The sequence below is a fragment of the Helicoverpa zea genome, chromosome 8 (genome assembly GCF_022581195.2).
Source record: "Helicoverpa zea isolate HzStark_Cry1AcR chromosome 8, ilHelZeax1.1, whole genome shotgun sequence".
Classification (NCBI taxonomy): Eukaryota; Metazoa; Arthropoda; class Insecta; order Lepidoptera; family Noctuidae; genus Helicoverpa; species Helicoverpa zea.
The window spans coordinates 5,778,347-5,801,580 of record NC_061459.1 but is presented as its reverse complement, the minus strand read 5'-3'; the positions used below and the strand labels follow the sequence as shown (position 1 = coordinate 5,801,580).

The 23,234-nt window shown below is 36.8% G+C and overlaps 2 protein-coding genes across 3 annotated transcripts; one reads left to right on the top strand and one right to left on the bottom strand.

Moving 5' to 3' along the window:
• Window positions 1-13,959: 13,959 nt before the first annotated feature.
• LOC124632563 (putative nuclease HARBI1) lies at window positions 13,960-15,628 on the top strand. The gene is made up of 3 exons (XM_047167433.1): window positions 13,960-14,444; window positions 14,560-14,837; window positions 14,956-15,628. The coding sequence occupies exons 1-3, from the start codon at window positions 14,173-14,175 to the stop codon at window positions 15,528-15,530; spliced, it is 1,125 nt and encodes a 374-aa protein (XP_047023389.1). The 5' UTR covers window positions 13,960-14,172; the 3' UTR covers window positions 15,531-15,628.
• On the bottom strand, window positions 15,612-17,597 carry LOC124632564. Of its 2 annotated transcripts, none has more exons than XM_047167435.1 (5): window positions 16,676-17,597; window positions 16,408-16,539; window positions 16,211-16,273; window positions 16,037-16,129; window positions 15,612-15,809 (listed from the first exon to the last, which is right to left on the bottom strand). In XM_047167435.1, exons 1-5 carry the CDS (start codon window positions 17,064-17,066, stop codon window positions 15,613-15,615), a joined length of 876 nt encoding a protein of 291 aa, XP_047023391.1. In that variant the 5' UTR covers window positions 17,067-17,597; the 3' UTR covers window position 15,612. The 2 variants fall into 2 exon arrangements, with proteins under 2 accessions (XP_047023391.1, XP_047023392.1); XM_047167436.1 differs by having other exon boundaries at window positions 16,211-16,267.
• Between the last annotated feature and the right edge of the window lie 5,637 nt (window positions 17,598-23,234).

Sequence of the window (23,234 nt, the reverse complement as noted above, 5' to 3'; positions counted from 1 at the left end):
GACCAAGGCTATTGTTATTAACCGACCGCAAATCCAGGATACCGAGAAATTCTACAATGAACAATCGAGGATCAAGACCAGAACCTCATGCTGAGCTAGTGTTCCTGCTACTTATAAGAAAATCTGGAATATATTTGTTTGGTAAAAACAAATATACCCCATCTTACTAAAGAAGTTAATGATGCGGTAATCGGTTCTGAATGAAATGTTGGCAATCCATAAAGTAGTTAAGATTCATCCCCGAAAATTCTTTGTAAAGGAACCGTTTGGCAGTTGACACGAGAGTTATTTAAGCAGCAAACCTCCAGACTGCGGAGAAAGCTTTACCTGTTGCACGAGTCGTTTCAGCCTACAGCCCGTGCACGGTGGCTTACAGCTCAGTCGTTTTCTTTTTGTATGCATTTACGTTTCAGATTAAAAGATCCAATCGCCACCCCAGCGTTCGGGGGCCTTCGTGTGGGCCCGGCAGGCTTCGCCGATGTCGCCCACAGATGATTGGCCGGCGCGGGAATGGGGTGAGTGATGACGCGTTCGAGGGAAGTTTTCGCGCTGGAAAATCAGTTGTGGTTGCGGGGTTGAGCAGCGCGCCCGTGTGCCGCCGCAGCGCTCCGGTCCGGTCGCCGTCGTCGCGCCTCGAGGGTAAGTGAACATTTCATTCGATTAAAAAGCAATTTCTCCTGAGAAGTGTGATTCATATACCTTTGCCTAAGCTTTATTAACTTCATTTGGATAAGGTGGAAAACATAAACTTGATTATTTTGTGCTAAACATTACTTTTATAAATATAGGTTAGCAAGCCGTAACTGGGTTTTACGTAAACAATCTCATAAACTGATGTTGCGTAAGTAAAAGGCCTAATTGCTCAAATTAAATTCTTTCTCGGCATATCTTATTATGTTCGCACTGGAAATGAAATTACTTTTTCTGCGAAAATAAAATATTGTGTAAAGTTTTTCAGGAGGAGAGTTTGTCAAGTTACAAACCGAAACATCAAGGAAGCAAGTTTAAGTACAATTTATCACTTCAATCGTTTATTCAATCCGGAAAATATTTTTGGACTACTTTAGTAATCCTTCGGCTTCCGTGATGATTAGTCGCATTCAGGGTTTTTTTGGGCGTTATCAGGAGTACTATTCATACTGGTTGGAAACATATTTTTTATGATTTAAAATAACAGTACATTAAAAAAATACTCCGCGAAATTAAATCAAAACTTACACAAAAAAAAACCATAGCAACTTGGAAAAATCCCCGCCCAGATGTCCACAAGTATAGTAATTGATACATATCGCAGTCGCAAATAGCTCAACGGTATCGACGCACCTATGTATGTTTATTTCACAGAAATTTTACATGACCTACTTCGAGTGTTCCCTGTAATACGTACCTACTTGTGTTACAGCCTGTATCGGGACTTGGCTGGATGACTAGCCGTATTGAAATTGTATTTGTCCTTATTTTTCTTTGAGTCACCAAGATTTCAAGACTTTTTGATGATCTTATTGTTTGAGAAGTCAAACAGACTTAAATAAGTTTTATGAATATTTCATGCCCATTAAGGAACAAAACACAATCAGCTTTTTTTACAACTCACATAAAGTCAATTGATGGCTTTCGGACTACTCCCACGTCGCAAATAACTGAAATCTTTTGATTCTGATCAATTATTATTTTAAGCGGATAGATTTTGCTTCAATTTTAGGTGAATTAAACGTGTATACTTTTTATTTGTACTACTATTTTAGACCTAATAATTCGGCGTAAAAGCTTGCATCTTTATAAAATTGGCCAAACAACGTATTATAGTCACGATTCATACGATTTTACCTAGAATATATGTTCCTTGAATCGAATCCAAAAATCGAAAAGTCGAAAAGTCGTGGTGGCCTAGTGGGTAAAAGACCAACCTCTCAAGTATAAGGGCGCGGGTTCGATCCCAGGTCAGGCAAGTACCAATGCAACTTTTCTAAGTTTGTATGTACTTTCTAAGTATATCTTAGACACCATTGGCTGTGTTTCGGATGGCACGTTAAACTGTAGGTCCCGGCTGTCATTGAACATCCTTGGCAGTCGTTACGGGTAGTCAGAAGCCAGTAAGTCTGACACCAGTCTAACCAAGGGGTATCGGGTTGCCCGGATAACTGGGTTGAGGAGGTCAGATAGGCAGTCGCTTCTTGTAAAGCACTGGTACTCAGCTGAATCCGGTTAGACTGGAAGCCGACCCCAACATAGTTGGGAAAAGGCTCGGAGGATGATGATGAATCGAATCCAATACTTTATTTAAATTATTTCTTACTAGCAAAGCCAATCTATAAATATTATGTTTGGTTATAAGGTATCATTGATCTCAAATAATAACCTTAATGATAAATAAATGATAACCGAGCATCTATTGTGTTTCAACTGGTCGGTTTAATTATTAAGACACATTTCCAATAAGCAAAGATATCACTCGTGTTCAATACACAACGTTTTCCATTTAACAATAAGTCTTGTTAATTATGTTTACTTTGCGATCCAATTTATTGAGCCTTTCCTCTCTATCTGCGGTTGATTACGTTTAAAATCAATTTCATAATGTGATCGGGATTACTTTATTTGCCATGTTATTTGCTACATTTATTAATTATATAAATGGAATTTAATATACAAATTATAATGGAAACACTCTTATACGATAAATGTACCTACATTTATTGTTATGTACTCTATTTGGGTATGTTTCTGTACATAAATATTCCACGTAAGATAGAATTCCGTAACGCTCATAAAATATATTGTACATCTTATTCCAAGTATTCATCGTCAATTTATCAGAAATAGAAAAATACCGAGAAGATTATTCTTTCTACAGTTTGATATTGTGGTCGTTTTTTCCGAAGTCTTCCTTCCCCGAATACTGATCCAATCATCAACCCGTTTCCTAAGCAGGATGAGCCGTTGCAGAGTAATACGGAATAATCTAATTGTTACGTCTAATACTGAGCGAGCGCGCCTGCTGGCTGCGGAATAAATGAAACTACATCCTATGGCTTCAAGACAACGGCGCCCAATATTAACTCTTTTTAGATGACATTACTTTTCGTATCAACGGTAGTCACTGTAATTTCTACTGTGAAAATCAGCAATCTGCCTTATACGATTTCCTATAACACAGGGACTCCAAAACTGTACTGCTTGTTCTGCTGAACCAAGGGTTTTCGTAAAATTCCTAAGTCATTTCCGTAAAACACACATTTGGTGGTTACTGAATCTTAGCCACATGTACTACTCCGTCTGCCTAACCCTATCTAAGTAAGATGGAGGCACTACATTGCTATCACTATAAAGTATCTACAAGCCTATGCCGTAGAATTTACATAATGAGTCCTAATACTATATGATCTCCTGGAACTACACTGCTCTTAGCATTGTGTTTATAAAGTCCCAAAAATAAACTAAAGAAACAAACTACAAAGAAGATAATGGACAATCAATACTTCATGAATATCCATGAACAACTTGAACTTGTAAAGCAATTTCTGAATCTTTGTACTGTACAAAATGAAACTTGTTAAACTACCTAAAACATTATTCATATTTATTATTTTATCAATGGAGTTGTTATTTCAAACTAAGTCTAGCAAAATAAACATTTAAACTTAAATTTAGTTTTGAATGTAAAAATGTTTGTACTTGGATAGGGCAGTGATAAAATTAATTCATTATTGTGAATAATAAATGAAAAGCTTATTTATACAATAGTCAATATTTATCGGTTCAATGAAGCTCGGCTCTTTAAAATTATTTTGTTAAAATTGAGTTCAGTTTATATTGTATTTAATGTGCTTTACAAGTCATCGTAAAGCTATGGTAATGAATCAATTAATACATAAAAATCAACACAGGCACTTTAATTAATTTGGTTTTAATCCCATCCATTGAACTCAAAAATTCATTCATTTAATTAAAGATTAATTTTTAAATATTAAAACTAAATAAGTTACCTACCTACATTTTATAAGGTTACTTCTTAGAAATAGAGCTTGGCTTGAATATATTTCCTATATAGCCACCTTCCGCAAAAAATACTAGTTCCGCGAATACATCTAATATAAGTGGCGGTAGTTTAATCTTATATAACTTGTCTATAAAGTGGATAAATTGATATCATGTATTTTTATAAACGCATTATTGTGATTAGAAAATATAAATATAAAAAACGCAAACATTGAAAAAGATAACATTCAAATGGTTTCCTCATCAGTTTAGTAATGAAGAGCTAATGTGATTGAGTGACAATCTCATTGCGTTTGAGATTCGAGTGCAAAATCATCTGTCTGTATAGGACAGCAAAATGCTTTATAACAAAGGGAAATTCCAGCTTTTCAGCCATCGGCCGAGTCATCTAGTAATGAAACAGTAGTCTGTGAAACCACTCCAAGCCGCGGTACACAAACCCGTCCTCATTTTTATTTTCACTCACTGAATACTTAGGTAGTGTTTTATTATGTACGCTTTATGATACCATAAAATGCATTCAGAACCACAATTGGCTTAGAAAATTGTTATAGCCGAGCCCTATTACTGGATATAATATAAATGTGGTGTGGACATGTGCCTAATTTAGAAGGTTTGTATAAAAATAAATAGTTTTATATTTTTACGTGACATCCTAAAATTCTTAATTGACAAAAATAATTCAAATGGAAACCAAAACAAACAAGCAATTCCAAATGTAAATATTTTTCGGAAAAAATAAATCACTTTGTGTTCATATCAATAAATATTACAGCTGTTTTGTGCTATCCTGGAATACACCCTTAACAAATATTGGTCGGATTGTATAAAAACGTACAAACATTCATGTTCCTACATTTGATTGGTTTCGCGACATTTCTGTTTACTTTTTAATGAGTTTTGACGAATCGACTTCGTGTGATTTTGAAACCAATCAAACTTTCTCACGTTAGCCGGAACTTTATAGATTACATCATCATTATAAAAATAATACTGATACTTCAAATTCACCGATTAATTCCTGGAGGTTTTTACTCAGGTACCCCGTACCTATTAAGTAAATTAATGACATTATTTTATATACCAACTTAATTAATATTTTTATCGCATAACTGCAACTTACGACGACCTATCAGCACAAACTAAATTGCAACAATTTATTCATCCACGCAACCTTACCGTCAGGCGTTATCGAGTCCCATACATTGTCATTTTAATAGGAGCGGACAATGAACGTCACACAATCATTGCCGGGCGGCATATGGAAGCAGTTCGGTAGTAGATTGATCGAATTCTGCCGGCCTGCCATAGAACGAGTATTGTGGGCACGTACGACTGGAGGCACACACCGAGACGCGTTGGCGTGAATAGGCTGCCGGCTCTCTAGGTGTCATGCAGGCACTCCAATGTACTGTGATTCGATAACTGCACCATTTCAACGAGTCATATACCGCACTACGTCAATCTAAATTGTAACGGCAAAGGCTACTCGTACCGAACATTCGTAACAGATAAATCCTTACAGTAACGAAGTTTGTAACTTTTTTGATATTGTTTTACTATTACAATGGTGAACATTATTTTCTTTGTATTCAAAAATCTATGTAGAGCTTAAATAATATACAAACTCAATAAACATGTAATACGAAATAATTTGTTCTTTCAAAGTTTGGTATCATAGATATTTACTCTTGTGTAAACATAAGACACAAGGTAACATTTCCATTAGATACACGAAACGAGCGATCGGCATAACTTTTCGTAAACACATGGTTCGTATTAATTAGCAGTCGTAATTGTTTTGTAACGCGATCGCATTCACCTGGATTATCACAACTCTTGGAAGCTTCACAATTTCGAGCACAAGATATGGGTTTGCATTAATTTGTTACGAACTTTGTAATCAAAATCTCAAGTGTCTGTGAAGATTATGCTTTACGAAGTCAAAGAAGAAAAATACATTTGAGTATACAAATAAATACATATTTTTGTGCGCATAATGTGTATGAAAAATATTTGAAAAATAAACACGTCTTGGAAAAATATGTGATACATCTTCGTTTAAACAACGTTGCTACGACTTGTCGTAGCAAACTTGCTACGAATTACTACGAGATTCAAAAGCAAATTTTCTAGCTGTTATAAAACGTTATTAAAGCAGACCGCATCTAAAACTAAAAGGGGCTAATAATAACACAGACGTAACGTAGGCCGGTTACAATTTGTAAAGTCCGCAGACGAAATAACGATTATGAGCGTTCACGGTTGGAGGGCTTACCTCGGCCGCTTAACTTTGTAAGTCTGCCACAATTACTTCTAGGATCGCTTAATAAGGCGACCTGGGAGAAACATTTAGAGGATTTTTAAGATTTCCCGTCGCAATGGCCCAGCCGCATTCATAAATGAACTTCGTTACACGACCGGTGCACTTTAATCCCCTCAATAAAAGTAATCGTGCGTGCGCTTATTGGAATTGCTTTATCAAAAATACTGCCCTGTCCGTTTTTATCTGAGCAATATTCGTTTATATGATTTTATTTTACAACTTGAGGTTTTTGTGGCCATTAAATGACACGTACTATGGATTATGTATTTAAATTGAGTCAATTTTAGTGATATTGGAATAATTTGAATTTATACATACAATTTCATGATGGAACTCTTTATTTATTTTATACGTTTTATCAATCGGTCACGTTTTTCAAAGGATTTAATGTGTAGACCACTCAGTGCAATTTTTGGAATAACGTCACAAAACATTAAAATTCTAAAAACATTTATTGTGACGATATCATTAAAATATTATTCAAATCTAGAACCATTAAACTTGTTAAATAAAATAATTTGCGTCTTTACATTTAAGATATCATTTGTTCTCGAAGGCGAATCTGTGAAGAGCCGAATTTATCCGGTAGCCGGGTGAAATCTTAGCCGCCTTGTTGAGGTCGCTCCTGATTGTGTCGAGCCGACCTCTGCACTAACGAGCTAGTCACGACAACCCCTTTGTGACGCCACAACCGACCCAATCTTACTGCACTTTGGTGATCAGTTGTCTTAACCCGGTTTGATACTCCTTACTTTCATAATCCATCTCAATATTGGCAAAGCAACATGAAACACGATGCTAAAATAAATGAAAATTCTATATCTGCGCATAATTTACCTGACTCGACCAGACTGTGGATTACTTTACAATTTCCTAGAAATAGCTCAGGGTCGGTACAATTATTATTTATTTGATCCCCCAAAGGATTGTGAGGATCTAATTAACTCTGTCGGGATCACACGCGACTGTGCTACAAGTATTGAGATATGATACAACATATGAACGGAACACCAAAATATTGCTTAAAGATATTTTGTCAGTTAACAAAAGAGACATCGGAAGTATAATATTTTGAAGTTAGTGAAGCAAACTGAACGTCGGTCGGCAGACGACAAGTGCAGTGGCCATTGTCCTCGCGGAACCACTTTATTGCTCCCGGAACCAAATAACCTCCCTTTATACCAGTTTTATATCGAGCGGCTTATTGGAGCACTCGATAAACGAAATGTTATATCCCATAACAACACGTACTTGTTGTAATGTTTCTCTTCAATGAGACACGTTCATGATGCGATGCAATTGTCTAGCTGGCTGGCCCCCTAACACGCCCATAACTAGGGATTATGTGTCTCAAACGTGTGTAACGGTGTATATTAAGATATTAAGAGTCTTCAGATTTCTTTCATTAATTTATCCATAGGACGGTATCTTTTTCTAGGTAATATTTATCAATAACTTTCTTTACTTAGTACGTAAAATCCGGTTAGACTGGAAGCCGACCCCAACATAGTTTGGGAAAAAGGCTCGGAGGAAGAAGACTTAGCACGTAAAATAACATTTATTTAGTACGTAAAACAGATTTAAATATGACGCGACTTGTGTCGATACTCTTGCACCATCTCACCTTCCTAGCTCGGCGCGATGTGCTGGTTCCGCTGCTGCGGCTGCAGAGAACCTCAAACGGCGCAAATATAGCACCCTGGTTGGTAACTATACCTTTGAGCCGTTTGGGGTTGAAACCCTCGGGCCGTGGGGTCCAAGTGCTCATCTGCTTTTTAAAGATCTGGCAAAGCGACTTGCTGACACTTCAAGTGACCCAAAGGCTGGTTTTTATTTTGGTCAAAAATTAAGCATTGCCATCCAACGTGGCAATGCTGCCAGCCTCTTGGGTACACTCCCGGTGGGCAGCGATGAGGAGTTTTTTGATGCCATTTTTTAGTTGTATATATGTATAAATAATAATTGATTTAAATTAATATTTTAGTAAGTTTTGTCACAATCTTATCAAAAGCACCTATATTTCACTTTGTAAGTAAGAGGTAAATATTAAAGTTGATTTAAATTGTATAGTAATCAATCAATGGGCATTTTTCAATAACCATTGACGTAGCTTTGTGAGCCAGAACAATATCGTATTGTTTATTTTATTGGCTCATTTCCTGTAATCTCATTTTGTTTAAAAGGGCCTATGGGTCAGTGAACTCAGACAATAATTAAAAAGCTAGCTTCATTAAATGTTTTTATGCTAACAAAATGTTTACGCTTTTTTTATTTCGGAATATATGAAAATCTTGGGTACCATTTGGCATTATATCTATGAAGTTATTCTGGAAAAAACTAGTTTCCAAGAATGATCGATCTGACTTCACTTCTCATCGATTCGCCTTTATTTAAAAATAGGTAAAGCGGCGGAAAATTGTTTGAAGGTGGAAATTTAAAAAAGAAAACAATGTTCTTATATAAGAATATTATGAAATCCATAGATTCATATAAGCACACGTCTAATGGTTGCACGTACAACCACGAGAGCCTTACAACGATAACTTACACCCCGTTAACATCTTCCCACGGCGTAATATAAATACTATAAACATAGGTACATTGTTTTACATTTTAAAGGATGCGTTTATATAGCAAAAGTATTATGCAAATACTGGCTAAATGGTCGCTAATGTGCCTGTAACCATACCAATTTTAGTGTTGGATTTAACCATTTAAAAAACACTTCAAAATCATCAAAATATGCTTGATCTTAAAATGCTATTTTTATTTTTATAGACGCACTCATGTAATTTATGCAGCTATGTCTTCGTGAGCTATGTGAATAGTGGTCAATTAAGTTTTTACAGTCTAAATACGTAAATGGTAACTAAAATGTTTAAAAAAAACCTTCAATATCTATTTTTATATATTCACACAAGATATCCAATGTTCTAGTAGCTACAGATCTATTTACATAGACACATAAACTAGTCGTATAAAGTCGTCCGATGTGCATTGTGAAGGAGAAAGATCAAATGAGGCGTGGAGGATAGCGTGCGACGCAACAACCGGAAGTAATGTCAAAGCTTTCATTGTTTCCGGAGCGACCGGCGCACGCGCCGCGCCCACACAAAATGAACATTCTTTCTTACATTGTGAACTAATTTTAATTGTATATGTCTAGTGAACCGAATAGCAGAATAGTTTGTGATACACATCGAACTGTATATCGATATGGATCATAAACTACGTACACGGTAATTGGTTTCATTGACCTGATTTACATGATGCTGTTGCGTCATTGGAAACACGAATAAGGCATTGAATGTGTCAGATATTTAGTACTGCAAATATATTGCCTTGATGATACATGATATAACTCTTTCCAAATGAAAATGGTATGTATATACTTACTATACTGAAATAGTATAAGCAGATATTTAAAAACACAACAATAAATAATTTTGTAAAGAAATGTGACGTCGTTTAATTATAGCAAAAAACGTTTATAAGAAAGCTCCGCATCATGTTGCCTGTTAATGCTCTTCAGTGTAAAGCATTATCTATTTATTGTAAGAGTCGACCCAATTTAGCGTCGAACTCCACCATTACCGAGGACCCTTCGACAGCACAATAAAAATGATTTATAGAGCCACGAGATCGTCCGCACAAGAATATAATACGACTTTATTTATTGCCAGCGAAACTGATAATAAACATCTGGCTGAGCTGCTGTTTATTTTTCAAGAACTATATTATTACGACCAGTTAGATTTTACTGACTGTCCTTTGTTTGAAAAGGTGAACTAGTTCAGTCGGCTCAGACAATATTAAATAGCTAAAGTTCTGACGTTAGAGGAAATGCACTATGAAATGGTTTTTACAAATAAATCCCTTTACTTGTCTGAAAAATATTCCAGCTATATAAAACACCTCTGTATAAAAATAATGGAAAAATGTGGCATAACTGTGTCGTGTGTCCACTTAGCTAATCTAATTAATTGCTTCAGAAATTAATACGTCAATTTAGCAGAAGAATTCGTTAGCTCCGGTGGCCGGCGTGAGCCTCGTCAGGCCGGTGGGCTGACGTTATTATTGGCCACATATTTGCGGCTCGCCGGCAGCCTCGCTTGCTGAACAAACTAATCTGAAAATTACACGCACCCCACCCCGGCGCTGTCCTTACGATCCATGAAACAACAAACAATACATTGACAAACTACTTACCCCATAGACGTCGCGAACTCCTCATAATATGCGTAAAAAAGTTTAAGTTATAAGCTCTAATAACTATACCCTATATAATTTTATCGTAATGTATTCTGTGGATGTTCGGATTATCCCAAAGATTTATCAAAATAAATACTTGTTTCCTTTTCTCATAAAATATTTGCGTAATAAAATCCGTTAAACGTTTCCACAAAGTAGAAAATCCTTCGTTGAGGTCGAGACATTAATTTGAGGCAAGCAATAAAGGGGCAGCGAGATGTCTTCACCAGGACGGCAGCGTGTCGGCGGTGCGCTCGCTCCGGCCCGCACGGTGACGCTCTTAAACGCTGCTCTATAAATTTCTCAATAAAAAGTCTGCTTCATATCCAGTCACACTGAAATGAACCTTCAGAAAGCCACCTAAAACCCATTGCCGACCTCAAGGTGCACGAGTGAGATGTGCACTTTCGTAAATGACGGTAAACGAGAAAATAATTTACTTTGATATGATTCTCCTCCCGTGCATACCAGTCATACGAAAAGATAACTTAACCCTGTCTGATAAGGCTTTAAATAGAACGGGTGAAGTCTGTGTAAATACAATTTTTGGCAATTGATTTTACCTAGGAGATTAATGCCGCGGCTTTAGCTCGCCGCGCCGCCGTGTCGTAAAATGTAAGCGAGCCTTATTCAATTAAATTTGGCGACATTATAGCAATCTCTGGCAGCTCATTTAAGAGGAGGATAACGCGATGACAGCCCACGCTTTGTTCATTGTGTCATTTGATTGGTTAGGCTGAAATTCAGTGTTAATTTATTTGACATACACTAACCGGTATTAAAGCTGGTCACATCATGAATATCGCGGTTGTGGTGTCAAAGTGTTCACGGAAAGTGCGGCCAATTTGCATTATTAAAAAACAGATTTCAATCAATACAAAATAGTAAACTGGAAAAGTATCGTGTCATCAAAATACTTCAGTTTTGACTGCACCTTCAAAAAGATTTTATTTTAAAATAGGATTTCGGAGATTTTATCCAAAAATACTGAAGTGTAGATCAGGTAAGAAATACCAAGTTCGCAGCCGGAACCTTGAAATAACAACGCACCATTAGCCAAGTCGTGTTTATCCTGCTGAAGAAAAGGGAATTGTTGATTTAGAACCTCTAACCGCTTGAAAAACCACAGACACAATACAAAGATTTAGTAGAACCAGTACCTTATAAAAAAGATTTCTGTCATGTAAAACCCTCCATGGTTTACATTATAAAAGTAACGCGCCACAAATAGAGCGCACATTTTATCTAAAATTGTAGCATATAGCAGTATGTGCGCCGCGAACAATTGTTGTCATTTGCGGACAGTCCACGGCTATTTCTAATCGATTTCAATTGTGACCGGCTTCCATGGTTCAATCTGGCGGCTGCTCCATAAAAGTTGCACGCCAGTGATACCCCATAGGCTCCGTGCGATACGAATTTCTCTCGCAGCCTCGTAATAGCCCATCGCTGAGCTTATTACCCGACGCCATCTATTGAGAACGGCTTTACAGGGAAATCCCGAATAGCTTGTAGTCGGCGCTCAACTTAATAATATCTGCTCGCAACTTAAGTATTTTTTAACTTTCCGCTTAACAGCATTATTGAGTAGATTTTTACAAGGTTTTGTAATGTTGCAATATTCAGATTTGAAACTGACATCGGATTCTGATTGTATTGATTTATCACTTACAAAATGTGGGACAACAACGTAACAAACCTAAAGAAATCAGGTGTAACTGTGGCACCAGAGATCCTGTTTAAATACGGAAGTAAAAAAATCCTGTACAATTTTACGCAACCTAAATTAATCAACTTCCAACAGGATAAAATAACATCATTAATACCTACTTTGTTTTAACTCGCAAGTTGATTAGCTGGTCCCTTTCAAACTTTCTGCTTTGTTATTTAATCAAAGATCTAAATGTTTCGCATACTTCCTCTCCAACTCCGAACATTAAGTATTTACAAAAATTGACAACTTAAGTTTGGAAGAAAAAAACCCTTTTCAACTTGTAAGTATATCAAACGAATAACTTAGCGTTGAGAGAGGTACTAGATGCTAATTAAAGTGTTCCTAAGTTTGTCAGATGTTGTGGTGTGCGCGGGCAGACGAAGCCATCTAGATGGAAACTTTTATCCCTGGTGGACGGCCAACTTGCAATACAAGGAAATAGCCCTATTCTGCACCGCCACTTAATTTAACAAGCCACTAGTCAAGTGAACATTGCAGTCTTCTACAACTAATTGATACTGAAGTCAAAGACTGCAATTATTCATAAAATGACTGAGTGTGTATCTCTAGCCCAGAGAGGTAAATCGCTAAACGAAATTATAGCTTCCGGATTGAAAGTCTCGCAAAGGTAGCGAAAAGCTGAAGCTAAGAGCTGCGTATTTGTAAGTCGCAGACGAACCGGATACAATTACAGAGAGCAATCGTCGCGGCGACCGTACCGTAGAAATATAAGCTCTCTTATCCGTAATGGAGCGGCTCTCTCTCATTATTGCGGTCCGGCGCTCGCTGGTTCTGTGCGGCCGGCGAGCGACCTCTCACGACACACTTTGAATATCGACTTGAAATCCTTTTATTATTCTTATCCCGCAATACGCTAATCCAAGAACATCTGAAACGGACAGCCGTTTCAGATTTTCCGTCAAATTGTATCTCTATAAAGTATCTGTTTCCTTTGTTGCATTTCTGCCAATTGCTTCCTATTTCCACTTGAATGGTAGTTATCGAAACGAAACAATAAGCAATATTATTACAGTTTTATTGGATGCAATTCGATACATTTTAATACAAACCCAATGGAGTAACAAGTGGGAGTTCAGGTGTTTTGGTGTACCTTGGAAGTTGGTCTTTAAAATAAATCCACAATAGAGATAGTGGCGTGGTGAAGGGTCTCCATCACGTTTATTTCAACGCACGATCTAGTTTTATTGTAGTGCCCTCATGTGAAAGCCAATACACAACGCGTGGAGTGGTTAATGCGCCGACCGTAATATCAATAAAGAGGGGTGAAGGAAGGAGGAACAGGGGTGCTGAAAACCTGTCTCCTCCTCCAGATGTCGCCTTCGCGTCGACTTTCCTCTGATACTTAAAATATGGCGTGTCATTTTCTAGGCTCCGGTTACTCGTTTGTACACTGAGATTTATTCTCCAGTTGTATGTCGCAAATCATTCGGGTTATCCAAAATTTACGAGGCATTTATATTTTAATGAAGTGATAACATTCTCGCAAACCGCAGACACGTTTCTCATCAATGAGCCGAGTATGGGTCAGGGAGTCAGGCGGTTTTATGCTCGATTGAATCTGACACTGTTCGAAATGTCTATAAAATAGAATATGAAATGTTTTGAAATAACAAGGAAACACGAGACGCAGATTGTAATTAACTACTCTAAGGGTCTGTTTCACAATGTACCGATAAGTTCTGCACAAGTTCCGAATAAGCTATTTGTTACTTATTTGTAGGATAAACACATTTTTTGCGTTTCACGACTTTCGAATAGTGCTATGTGTCATATAAAGTCAGCGATAAGTTATGGGTCGGTTGAAGTGGCAAATAGCACAGTTATCCGACACATAAGTAGTGTGTTTGACAGTTAAAATTGAATGACATTTTCTTTCTTTCGTTCGTGTTGTGTTTTAAACAATTATATACCTATTTCAATGGCAATGGACATTTTTGAGACTCTTGAAGATGAGTTTGATGAATATTTCGATAGACTCACAATACCACGCAAGACTCCAGTGTATCGGGAAAGAATAAACTATATGGAGACATTAGACGAAACGGACTTCAGGGCGCGCTTCAGACTCACTAAGAAAGCTGTGATGTTTGTGTATTCAATTATTGAGAAAGCAATATCTGTCCCTACAGAAAGGTAAGTAAGCATATACCTAACCTGCAGCCTGTATTCTTATAATGTCTCGGCTCCGTCTAGCTATTGTATATACCTACTGTAACTATACCTGATCTAACTCCAATGTTTTTTTCAGGAATTTGGCTATAAAGCCAATTAATCGTCTACTGTTAACATTGAGGTTTTACGCGACGGGAAGCTTTCTTACAGTAGTAGGTGATTTCTCTGGTGTAAGCAAAGCTTCTGCCAGTCGCTTTGTCTACCTGGTTTCACAAGCTATTGCACGATTGCGTGGGTTGTTTATCAAATTCCCAAGCAACACTGAAGACATACAGCAAGAGTTTTTCAATATAGCTAAATTCCCAAGGCTTATTGGTGCTATCGATTGTACCCATGTACCCATAAAATCTCCAGGTAATATATATTAAATAGGTACTATGAATGGTAATGTAAATAAAGGATTATTTGTCAAACTATGTACCAAATGATCAAATTGAGCTGTTTTTATAAATGCTGTTTACATTATTTTCAGGTGGAAACAATGCAGAAGAATGGAGAAACAGGAAATCACAATTTTCTTTTAATGTGCAAACTGTAGTGAGTGCAAAGTTAAGGATCTTGGACATAGTGGCTAGATGGCCAGGAGCAGCTCATGATCAAACAATATTTAATAATTCTTTTATAAAGCAACGACTTCAAAATGGAGAATTTAGAAACTGTGTAATTGTTGGTGATAGAGGATATGAAAATACTTCATACCTACTTACTCCACTACAAACTCCTATGACTCCAGCAGAACATCTGTATAATGAATCCCAAATAAGAAGCAGAAATGTAGTAGAAAGAACCTATGGGGTTTGGAAAAACAGATTCCCTATTTTATCAAAAAAAATTTTGCTATCTGTATCTCGTGTACAGGCTGTAATAGTGGCATGTGCAGTGTTGCACAATATTGCAATAGATATGCGAGATGACCATTTTGAAGCCATTTACCCCGTGGGTGAGCCAGATGAACACGATGTTGTGAATCAAAGTAGTCTAGAAAATGTGGGGGATGCAACAGTGCGAAGTAATTTAATTAATGATTATTTTGGTTCATTACTATAATAATGATAGTCATTTATAGGCATTTTGCATTCCATTAATATAGTAGGTTATTAAATGTATTCTGTGTTAAATAAAAAACGATTTATTTTTCAAATTTATTTAAAAAGTATTTTTTTTCCAACGCCCACATTTCTCTTTTGTGCTCCCTTTCTTCCTCTTCAAAGGCCCATTGCTTTCTTTTATTTAAGAATTCTTCCTCCAGAATCTTCTTCTGTAAATCTGCAATCTCTAATTTTGCATCAGCTACTCTTTCGAATGGCCTTTTCATCTTCTCAGCAGCTGAAACAAGATATTTTCTTTATTGTAAATATGTATTGGTAAAAATTACACAAGCTGGTATCAACATCATTTAATTTACCCATACAATCTAGGTCTCTTCTATAGTGGAGTTCCAATCAAACCACAGGTTGACGGTTGAACCATTACATTGCAACTCTGTTATACTGCACATCAATATAAAATATCTAAATACATGAACTAAAACAAGAACGATTAAAAGAACTTACATAAGGCAGGATGTTTTTTGGAGCGCAGAGATTTTGGCTTCCAATTAGTCCACTTCTCATCATTGGCAACTTTTTTGGGTGTAGTATATTGACCTAAAATTAAAAAGAAAAGGTGAGAATGTTATGAAGGTGTGCTTATCAACAACACGGAGACACAACAGGAACACTACTTACTTATCTTTCTTCTGGAATGCCCTTCCTCATCAGAGTCATCATTTTGTGTAGACTGACCTTCAGCTGAAAACGAAAATGGAGTTTTTAACAAGAGTTTAATGGATGAAAAGTTTGTTGGTAGAAATATTTCATTTTAGTTAAAACAAGTGGCAATATGGCTATTTAAGTTAAATTGGTTTGTAGAAAAAGTAACTTACTCATGTGATGCTCTATATTGGTATCCACTTGGACACAGTTATTGTCTGCAATAATCATTTCAATGTTTTGTGTTAATTGGTTGGATGTGGAAGGTGTTGGTGGAGGACATACTGTGTCTATTTGTATAGGATCTGCAACATAAATAAAATTAAATAAGAAAGAGAAGAGCATGACAATTGTATTATAATTCACTTACATACAAAATACAGATCGGCTCGTCATATTAGTAGTACAGAACTAATAACAATTTTAAACTTATGATCTTACCAACATGATCAGAATCAAATTCACTTTCGATTCCATCTACAGACAACAGTATCATGTCTTTCACTTTTTCTTCTACTGGCGTCAGAGGAGGAGCAGCACTAGGTCCACCTCCCGTGCGATACGTTTCGGCACGTATTAGAGCAGACTTTTTCCTGGTATTTCTTTTTATTCCTTCGTATTTCGCTTTTAATGTTTTGGCACTACGATAATTAGTACCGCTTTTGCTATTAAATAGTGCCTCCAATGTCTTCCAGCACTGTTCTTTTTCATTCCATGTGACTGCATCACTTTTCTTATTTTCTAAAATGCTTTTATGTTGAGCAACGAGTGAAGTTAGAAGCTCAACTTCTTCCCGGCTGAAGTTAACGCTTCGTTCACGTTTTGATGTCATTTTTCAATACATAGAAATGACTGTGCATAAATGTATTCAAGAGGTACACTCAAATCGCAAGAATAGCAAAAAAACAGAAACACAAACACCAACGACTAACATAAAAAATTTAAATTACCACGCGCGGCTGCTAATACTTATATGTGACTGTGAGTAATTGTCACTGTCAAACGCGTTTCGTTACCAGCAATTTTCATTTGCCATAAAATCGTTTGTGTAAGTTTTTATAACCGTTATGTGGATAATAACTAATTTTATAAAAATATTAAAGTAAATCAATGTTTCTTGTATAATTTGAAATATGTTTATAAGTAGTTTCTTTTACTTTTTTTTGTACTTAATGAAATGACATCAAGAAACGAAACGTTTGTATATGGTGTTGCCACCGCACTTACATATAAGTTTCAGATAGTTATGTGTTAGATAAATTATGTTTGTGAAACGCAATGTTTCTTATTCGGAACTTTTATCATCCGAATAATTTATGTGTAACATAGTTATTTGGAACTTTATCCATACATTCTGAAACAGACCCTAAAATAAATAAAATGATAAAAATAGAAAGAGAAATTTAAGACGACAAACGATATATTTTTCTTTAGATAAAATAACACTTTTCAAAGTCTATTTCTGTTGGTTCGCCGCGGTATTGTTTGCCTATTTAAATATGTGTCAGGGATTTCTCCCCCATAAAAAGGGTGATAAAAGCTTGCTATGTCAACACGCTGTACAAAAGTAATCTCAACAGTTTTCCTTCTTCTTCTCCCTCACTTTTTCTAAAATTTACACAGTTGTTGAACTACACGCTTAAGAAGACTCTTTGGTAACAAGATTTGCGTAAACTTCTGATTATTGTAAAAAAATGTGCCTTCCATTTTGGCTGCAAAAAGTCTATTTCATATTTTTCGAAATATTTTTTCCACTATTATAAGGCACTTTTATTTAACTTGGTCTATAGAGTATATGGATTTTGCCTGGGTATATATATAAGTTAATAGGAGTATCTGTACATGAATATGGCCAGTAACTAGTAAAGCCACAAAGGTTGTCAAAGCATAGTGCCACAAACACAGGAGTGGTGTACCTGCAAGGACCTACCACAATTAGGCCAAGCACACACGCACATAGGTATACTTATTACAAATTCAATGAAAAACTACTTTATCAATACTACTTTGATAACATTCCCCGAAGCTTCCATGCATTTATATGACGCAGGAAACGTATAGGAATTGGCAAAGAACCTGCGTACGTGGCAAAATTTAAAAGCACTTTAGTATGCCACATTTAGTAAATACCAAGAGTAAATCTTGAACTTTCGCATTATACTTTAGCAAAATACTACAACTCTTACGTAGCTTAATCCCAAATTATTTATAATCATATTTCGTACAACCGAAATCGCGTCAACTTAAATAGCAATCAAGCTCTAACAAATTAATACAAGCTTAATGAATAACTAAATGCAAATGCTTAAAAATAGTCCGACAATATCCAATTTAAGTTTAATTTTCAAACCATAAATTCGGTTTAGCTCCCCGGAGCGGCGCCGGATTGAGTCTCTGACTCTCCGCAAAATTGCAACCAACATTTTTATCCCTTTGTATTGTACTTCGGAAAATTTAAGAGAGGATCCCTCTATTCTTTGTAATTCTGTAACTCGTTTTGATTGTCTATCGGCAAAGCACTCTGTTAGCTATTATTTTCATTGTGGTTGAGAATTCTGAAGTCTATTGTAAAACTTCTATAATTATTGTTTGTTTTCGATTTAAGCCACTGTTTAGTGAATGAATAATATTTTGGTTTGGTATTTATGTCTTTAAACAAGATTTTGAGTCTTTTCCGAGGAAATAATCTTTGCATGGGTACTTATGTATATTGAGTGACCTTAATACAACATAATAACATTTATTTATTTATTTATTTCCACCAAACATACACTATTTTTACAGGTGCCACCCAATACAATAGCGTAGTTATTTCTACATATACTTATTTCTAACTCTAACAAAATTTTAACATTTACAAAACTTAATACCTACTTAACATGATGCAATGTAGATATCATTTTATAATATTGTCCCAAGAAAGATGCAAGACTTACCTTGTATAATCATTGTGTTAGCTGAGGTTGTATACCATCACACAGGAAAGCTTTCCCCTTGCGCCAAATTAGGTTGGCGAACACAACTTTTCTCTGGAAAGTAAAATTTACATTTTGACGCCTATATACTAAATAACTTGCGCGCAGCTATTTTTTATTTTACAGCGAATATTTTTTATTCAATTTACTCTTTATAAGGCTTCTTTGCTATATTACTTTCCAGAAACATCGCCCCTGTTTACCGCTCCAGGTCAACATTACTAGTACATCCAGGAAAATGCTTCAAAGAGCAGATGATTTTTTAGTTTTCTCTGAATAACTTTTCAAAAGCCAAGTACTGCGAAACCTAATCAAAACAAGAAATAAAAAGTTACAAGTGAAGTCATAATTTTCCACGTGATTTCAACTCTTAATCTTCTAAAATACGTTGGTCTTTTCAACGTTTCAAAATGTTGTTTCATATGAAAGATAAAATTAATTTCACGTGCAGGCGACGTGCGCGGAGAAGCCGTACAAAAACAACGATGTAATTCTTTAGCACGACACATTTTATCCTAGTTAAGAAAACCGCGTCGTCGCGCACACATGAGTTAACTCTCCCGGGCTGCAGTCGCAACGTGACATTTAAATATGAATATGTCGTTGCCGCCGCTTCCGTATGAGCCAGCTAATAATCTGTGATTTTTCTGCACATCTGCGCCCGTGCACGGTGCCTTAGCGCAGCGACAGCGCGCGACTGTCGCCTTCAACACGTCGCAATTAAAGCTTCGATGCATAAAGACTTGCAAATATGTATTTCACATTACTAGTTACGAGTTCCGCTTCTATAGTCAATCTCACTATATCGGAAAATTCTAACAGCGGAACGATTTTACAAAATCATCCAGTAGTGAAAACTTTTCTTCCATCCATGGCACAAACTTACAAGATAACAACCCCGCGACAGGCATTTGTTTGGGAGTAATTCGAGTCACCGGCGACGGAAAAGCATTTTCTCACAAATTGATGTCACTCCACGAACGATAAAAGTTTTGATTCGCGTAAAAGGAAAAAAGAAGCGCACTAGTTTATTCGCCTATTTAACTGCTCTTGAAAAATAGATAAAACTTAGTTTATTTGTTATCTATGTTTTTATTCACTGATTTCTTGCTTTTGTATTTAATTTCACGTAGCACAATGATAAGTGAATTCACCATAAATGTAGTAAATTATCCAAATGATTACCGAAGCGCATTTTCCCCCAACTGCTGAAAATGGTTTCCTCGTGTGGAATTCAAATCATGCCCATTTTACGGCGACAACATTTCTTTCTAGTTACTTAGAGGTGACAATCGCAAAAATAAAGTGAGTACCCGACAACATCCAATAAAGTGATTCCGGCCAAAGGAAGCAAGAAGATAACCTACTTACTGATCCGGCGTATTCTATTTGCCTGTAATAATCGCGATGACAATCTCATATTACATAAAAGATTTGCCCCTCTTTTCGATCGAAATACGATTTTCTCCCTTGGAAGCTATTGCCGCTCGTCTCGAATTTTTTCGTCATTGAAAATGGAGCTACTACTATGGGATATTTTTGAATATATTCGAATGAATAAGAAATTTTGGCGCCACGGAGAATGCATAATACGAAGGCTAGGAGAGGGGTGAGGGGGCTGTATCTTAGCGGGCGTCTGGCGGATAATAGGAGGCGCGCGCCGTGCCGGGGACACCCCGCGCGACCATTAATAAAAATATACACTTAATTGTTTGTTCGTACGGACCGTCTTTGATATTGACGCTTTGAAACGTAGGGTACACAAATACACAATATCCATTATTGGATCTGAAACAGATTTGTTTACTGAAATATAACACGATCAATTAACCTTTAGCGAATGTTGTCAAATAGTAGAGCTTTAGTTTACTATAAATTGTTGCCTGTGGAATCAATGACCTCCGATACTTGGAAAACCTCTTTACGGGAACTAAGTATAGTGTTAGACTCGTTTGGTCTATTTTGTACATTCGGTAGGAAACTGAGATTTATTTAGTAAATTAATTATTGCAATGCTAAGGTTTACATCATTTTAATTCAACTGTACTCAGATATTTGTTAACGATTAAAAATATACGCTGATTGTTTTTTATTGTATCTTTGGTATTAATTAATGTCCGTCGTTGGAAGTACCACGACGTGACATCTATCACACTTTATAAGTACCTACTTAACTAAATTTCAATCTTGATAGAACCCGGGTCTCGTCAAACATCCCCTCACCAAATTGTGCTAATGTGAGCACACATCCAATACCCCTCTAACACTATTCAAACACAAGTAGGCCGGTGGGTTTCGGACTATTATAGAGACATTGTCGCCATGCGTGTAATATACAGAGTGAAGGTACAACTTGACAATTGTGAGATAACGTGAAAGTGAGCGAATTTGGGAGTCGGCAGCGCTTTTGCAGCATTAGGCTTGGGAATAAGTTTGTTCATTACGAGGGGAACAATGCGGTAGGCTCGACGGCAGCGGAGGAAACGTGCGCCGACGCTGCGACAATAGGCCCGACGCCTTATCGCGCCGGAACGCGTCGGGCCGCGCCGCGCCGCCCGCCCCGCGCCGCCCGCGTCCCGCGCCACCTCCGACACAGCCACTTGACGTATGAGCACTGAATAAATGGGAAAACTTTTAGCTGCCGTTATGGGAGAACGAACAATTGGTCATCTGTTGCTGAGGAAATGCTTAAACGTCCGTTAATCTTGTACGACAGACGGACGATAGGGGAGACAAACTCTTTGTTCAACTAATTGTTACTGCCCTACTTATTCTTATGTGTGGTTAACTACAGCTTAAGTAATTTCGGAGCAAATGATCTTAATATTTTGCAAATAATACAAATAAGTATGTTTACATTGCCGTGTATCAGCTTACTGTTGAGATCTTACTGCTTTATTTTGTGACTGTTACCTGTAGGTACTTGCCATAATTATACAAAATATAGACGATACTTGTTACTGATTGTGGGATTAATGATTGCAAAATGTGGGCACCGTGGTGTTCTTTATAATTTGTTTTGTCCTCAATTCGTGGCCAAACTTAAAAATGTGGAAACGTTTTCCCAAAATAAAATTAATATATTAACGCAGTGGTCGCAAAGGCAGTCATAACGACGTTTGTTTACTGAGCGAGGGTAGCGCCTAATTAATTAATTGCCCATCCATTTGCTAATTAAAAATTTGCTAAGATTTGCTTTCCTAAAAAAGTAATCATCGTTTTCTTCTCACTTAGAAGACCTTTGAACGTGAAATGCAAAAAAAGTTGGAGCTAAAGTAGACAACTTAATGGAAGAAAGAAAAATATGTGAAGAATTTCTAAGAAGAATCCGCATATAATTCGGGTTTCGGGATGACGGAACCGTGATTAAATTGGTTCGTTGTCGACGAAACCTGCAAAATGTGCGGTGAACATCACACAGCAAGCGAGACGACGCAGGAGCACCGCACTCGGATATCATCGAATTAAATCTTACACTCTGTTCATGTAGGGACACTCAGAATGGACATTCACGTATGTATATGTATCGCAGGTCAATTCCCACATTGTGAATACTCATGGCCTATAGTTTATTTTGAATGTGCAAGTGCTTTTTTAATTTGACAGGTGAGTGAACACGCCTTACTCCAGTCTATTGTGTTGTAAAAGTATCGAAATTGAACGAGCGCTGTCCATTTGGAGGCTGTATGGAGCCGACAATATCTGGGTGGCCATTCGTTTCTCGCTCTCTGAATATCCAAATGATTTTTTTCACGATTTCATTGCATTGACTGGTGCAAATGGCAAGCGTTGATTTCTGTTCGTGCGACGGCGGGCAGCGGCGATGCGGAACACCGATAACTGAATTACGAACATTATCTGACATTCGGTTACTGGATATTTGCAATCCAATTGTTTTGGACTAATGGATTGATGCCTAGTTTAATTAGTTATCTGGTCTAACACACAATATTGCAATATAATTGAATGACTAGGCTGCACTGTATACGGTATAAGTGAATGTTTACGCAGCACTCTAAAACCCA

What these genes read in the sequence shown, in the direction of transcription:
- LOC124632563 (XM_047167433.1), top strand. Translation starts at nt 14,173, where the DNA reads ATGACATTTTCTTTCTTTCGTTCGTGTTGTGTTTTAAACAATTATATA. An exon ending in ATATCTGTCCCTACAGAAAG is followed by an intron (nt 14,445 to 14,559) that starts GTAAGTAAGCAT and finishes TGTTTTTTTCAG; the next exon opens with GAATTTGGCTATAAAGCCAA. An exon ending in TGTACCCATAAAATCTCCAG is followed by an intron (nt 14,838 to 14,955) that starts GTAATATATATT and finishes CATTATTTTCAG; the next exon opens with GTGGAAACAATGCAGAAGAA.
- LOC124632564 (XM_047167435.1), bottom strand. Translation starts at nt 17,066, where the DNA reads ATGACATCAAAACGTGAACGAAGCGTTAACTTCAGCCGGGAAGAAGTT. An exon ending in ATTTGATTCTGATCATGTTG is followed by an intron (nt 16,540 to 16,675) that starts GTAAGATCATAA and finishes TTTATGTTGCAG; the next exon opens with ATCCTATACAAATAGACACA. An exon ending in GCATTCCAGAAGAAAGATAA is followed by an intron (nt 16,130 to 16,210) that starts GTAAGTAGTGTT and finishes TTTTAATTTTAG; the next exon opens with GTCAATATACTACACCCAAA.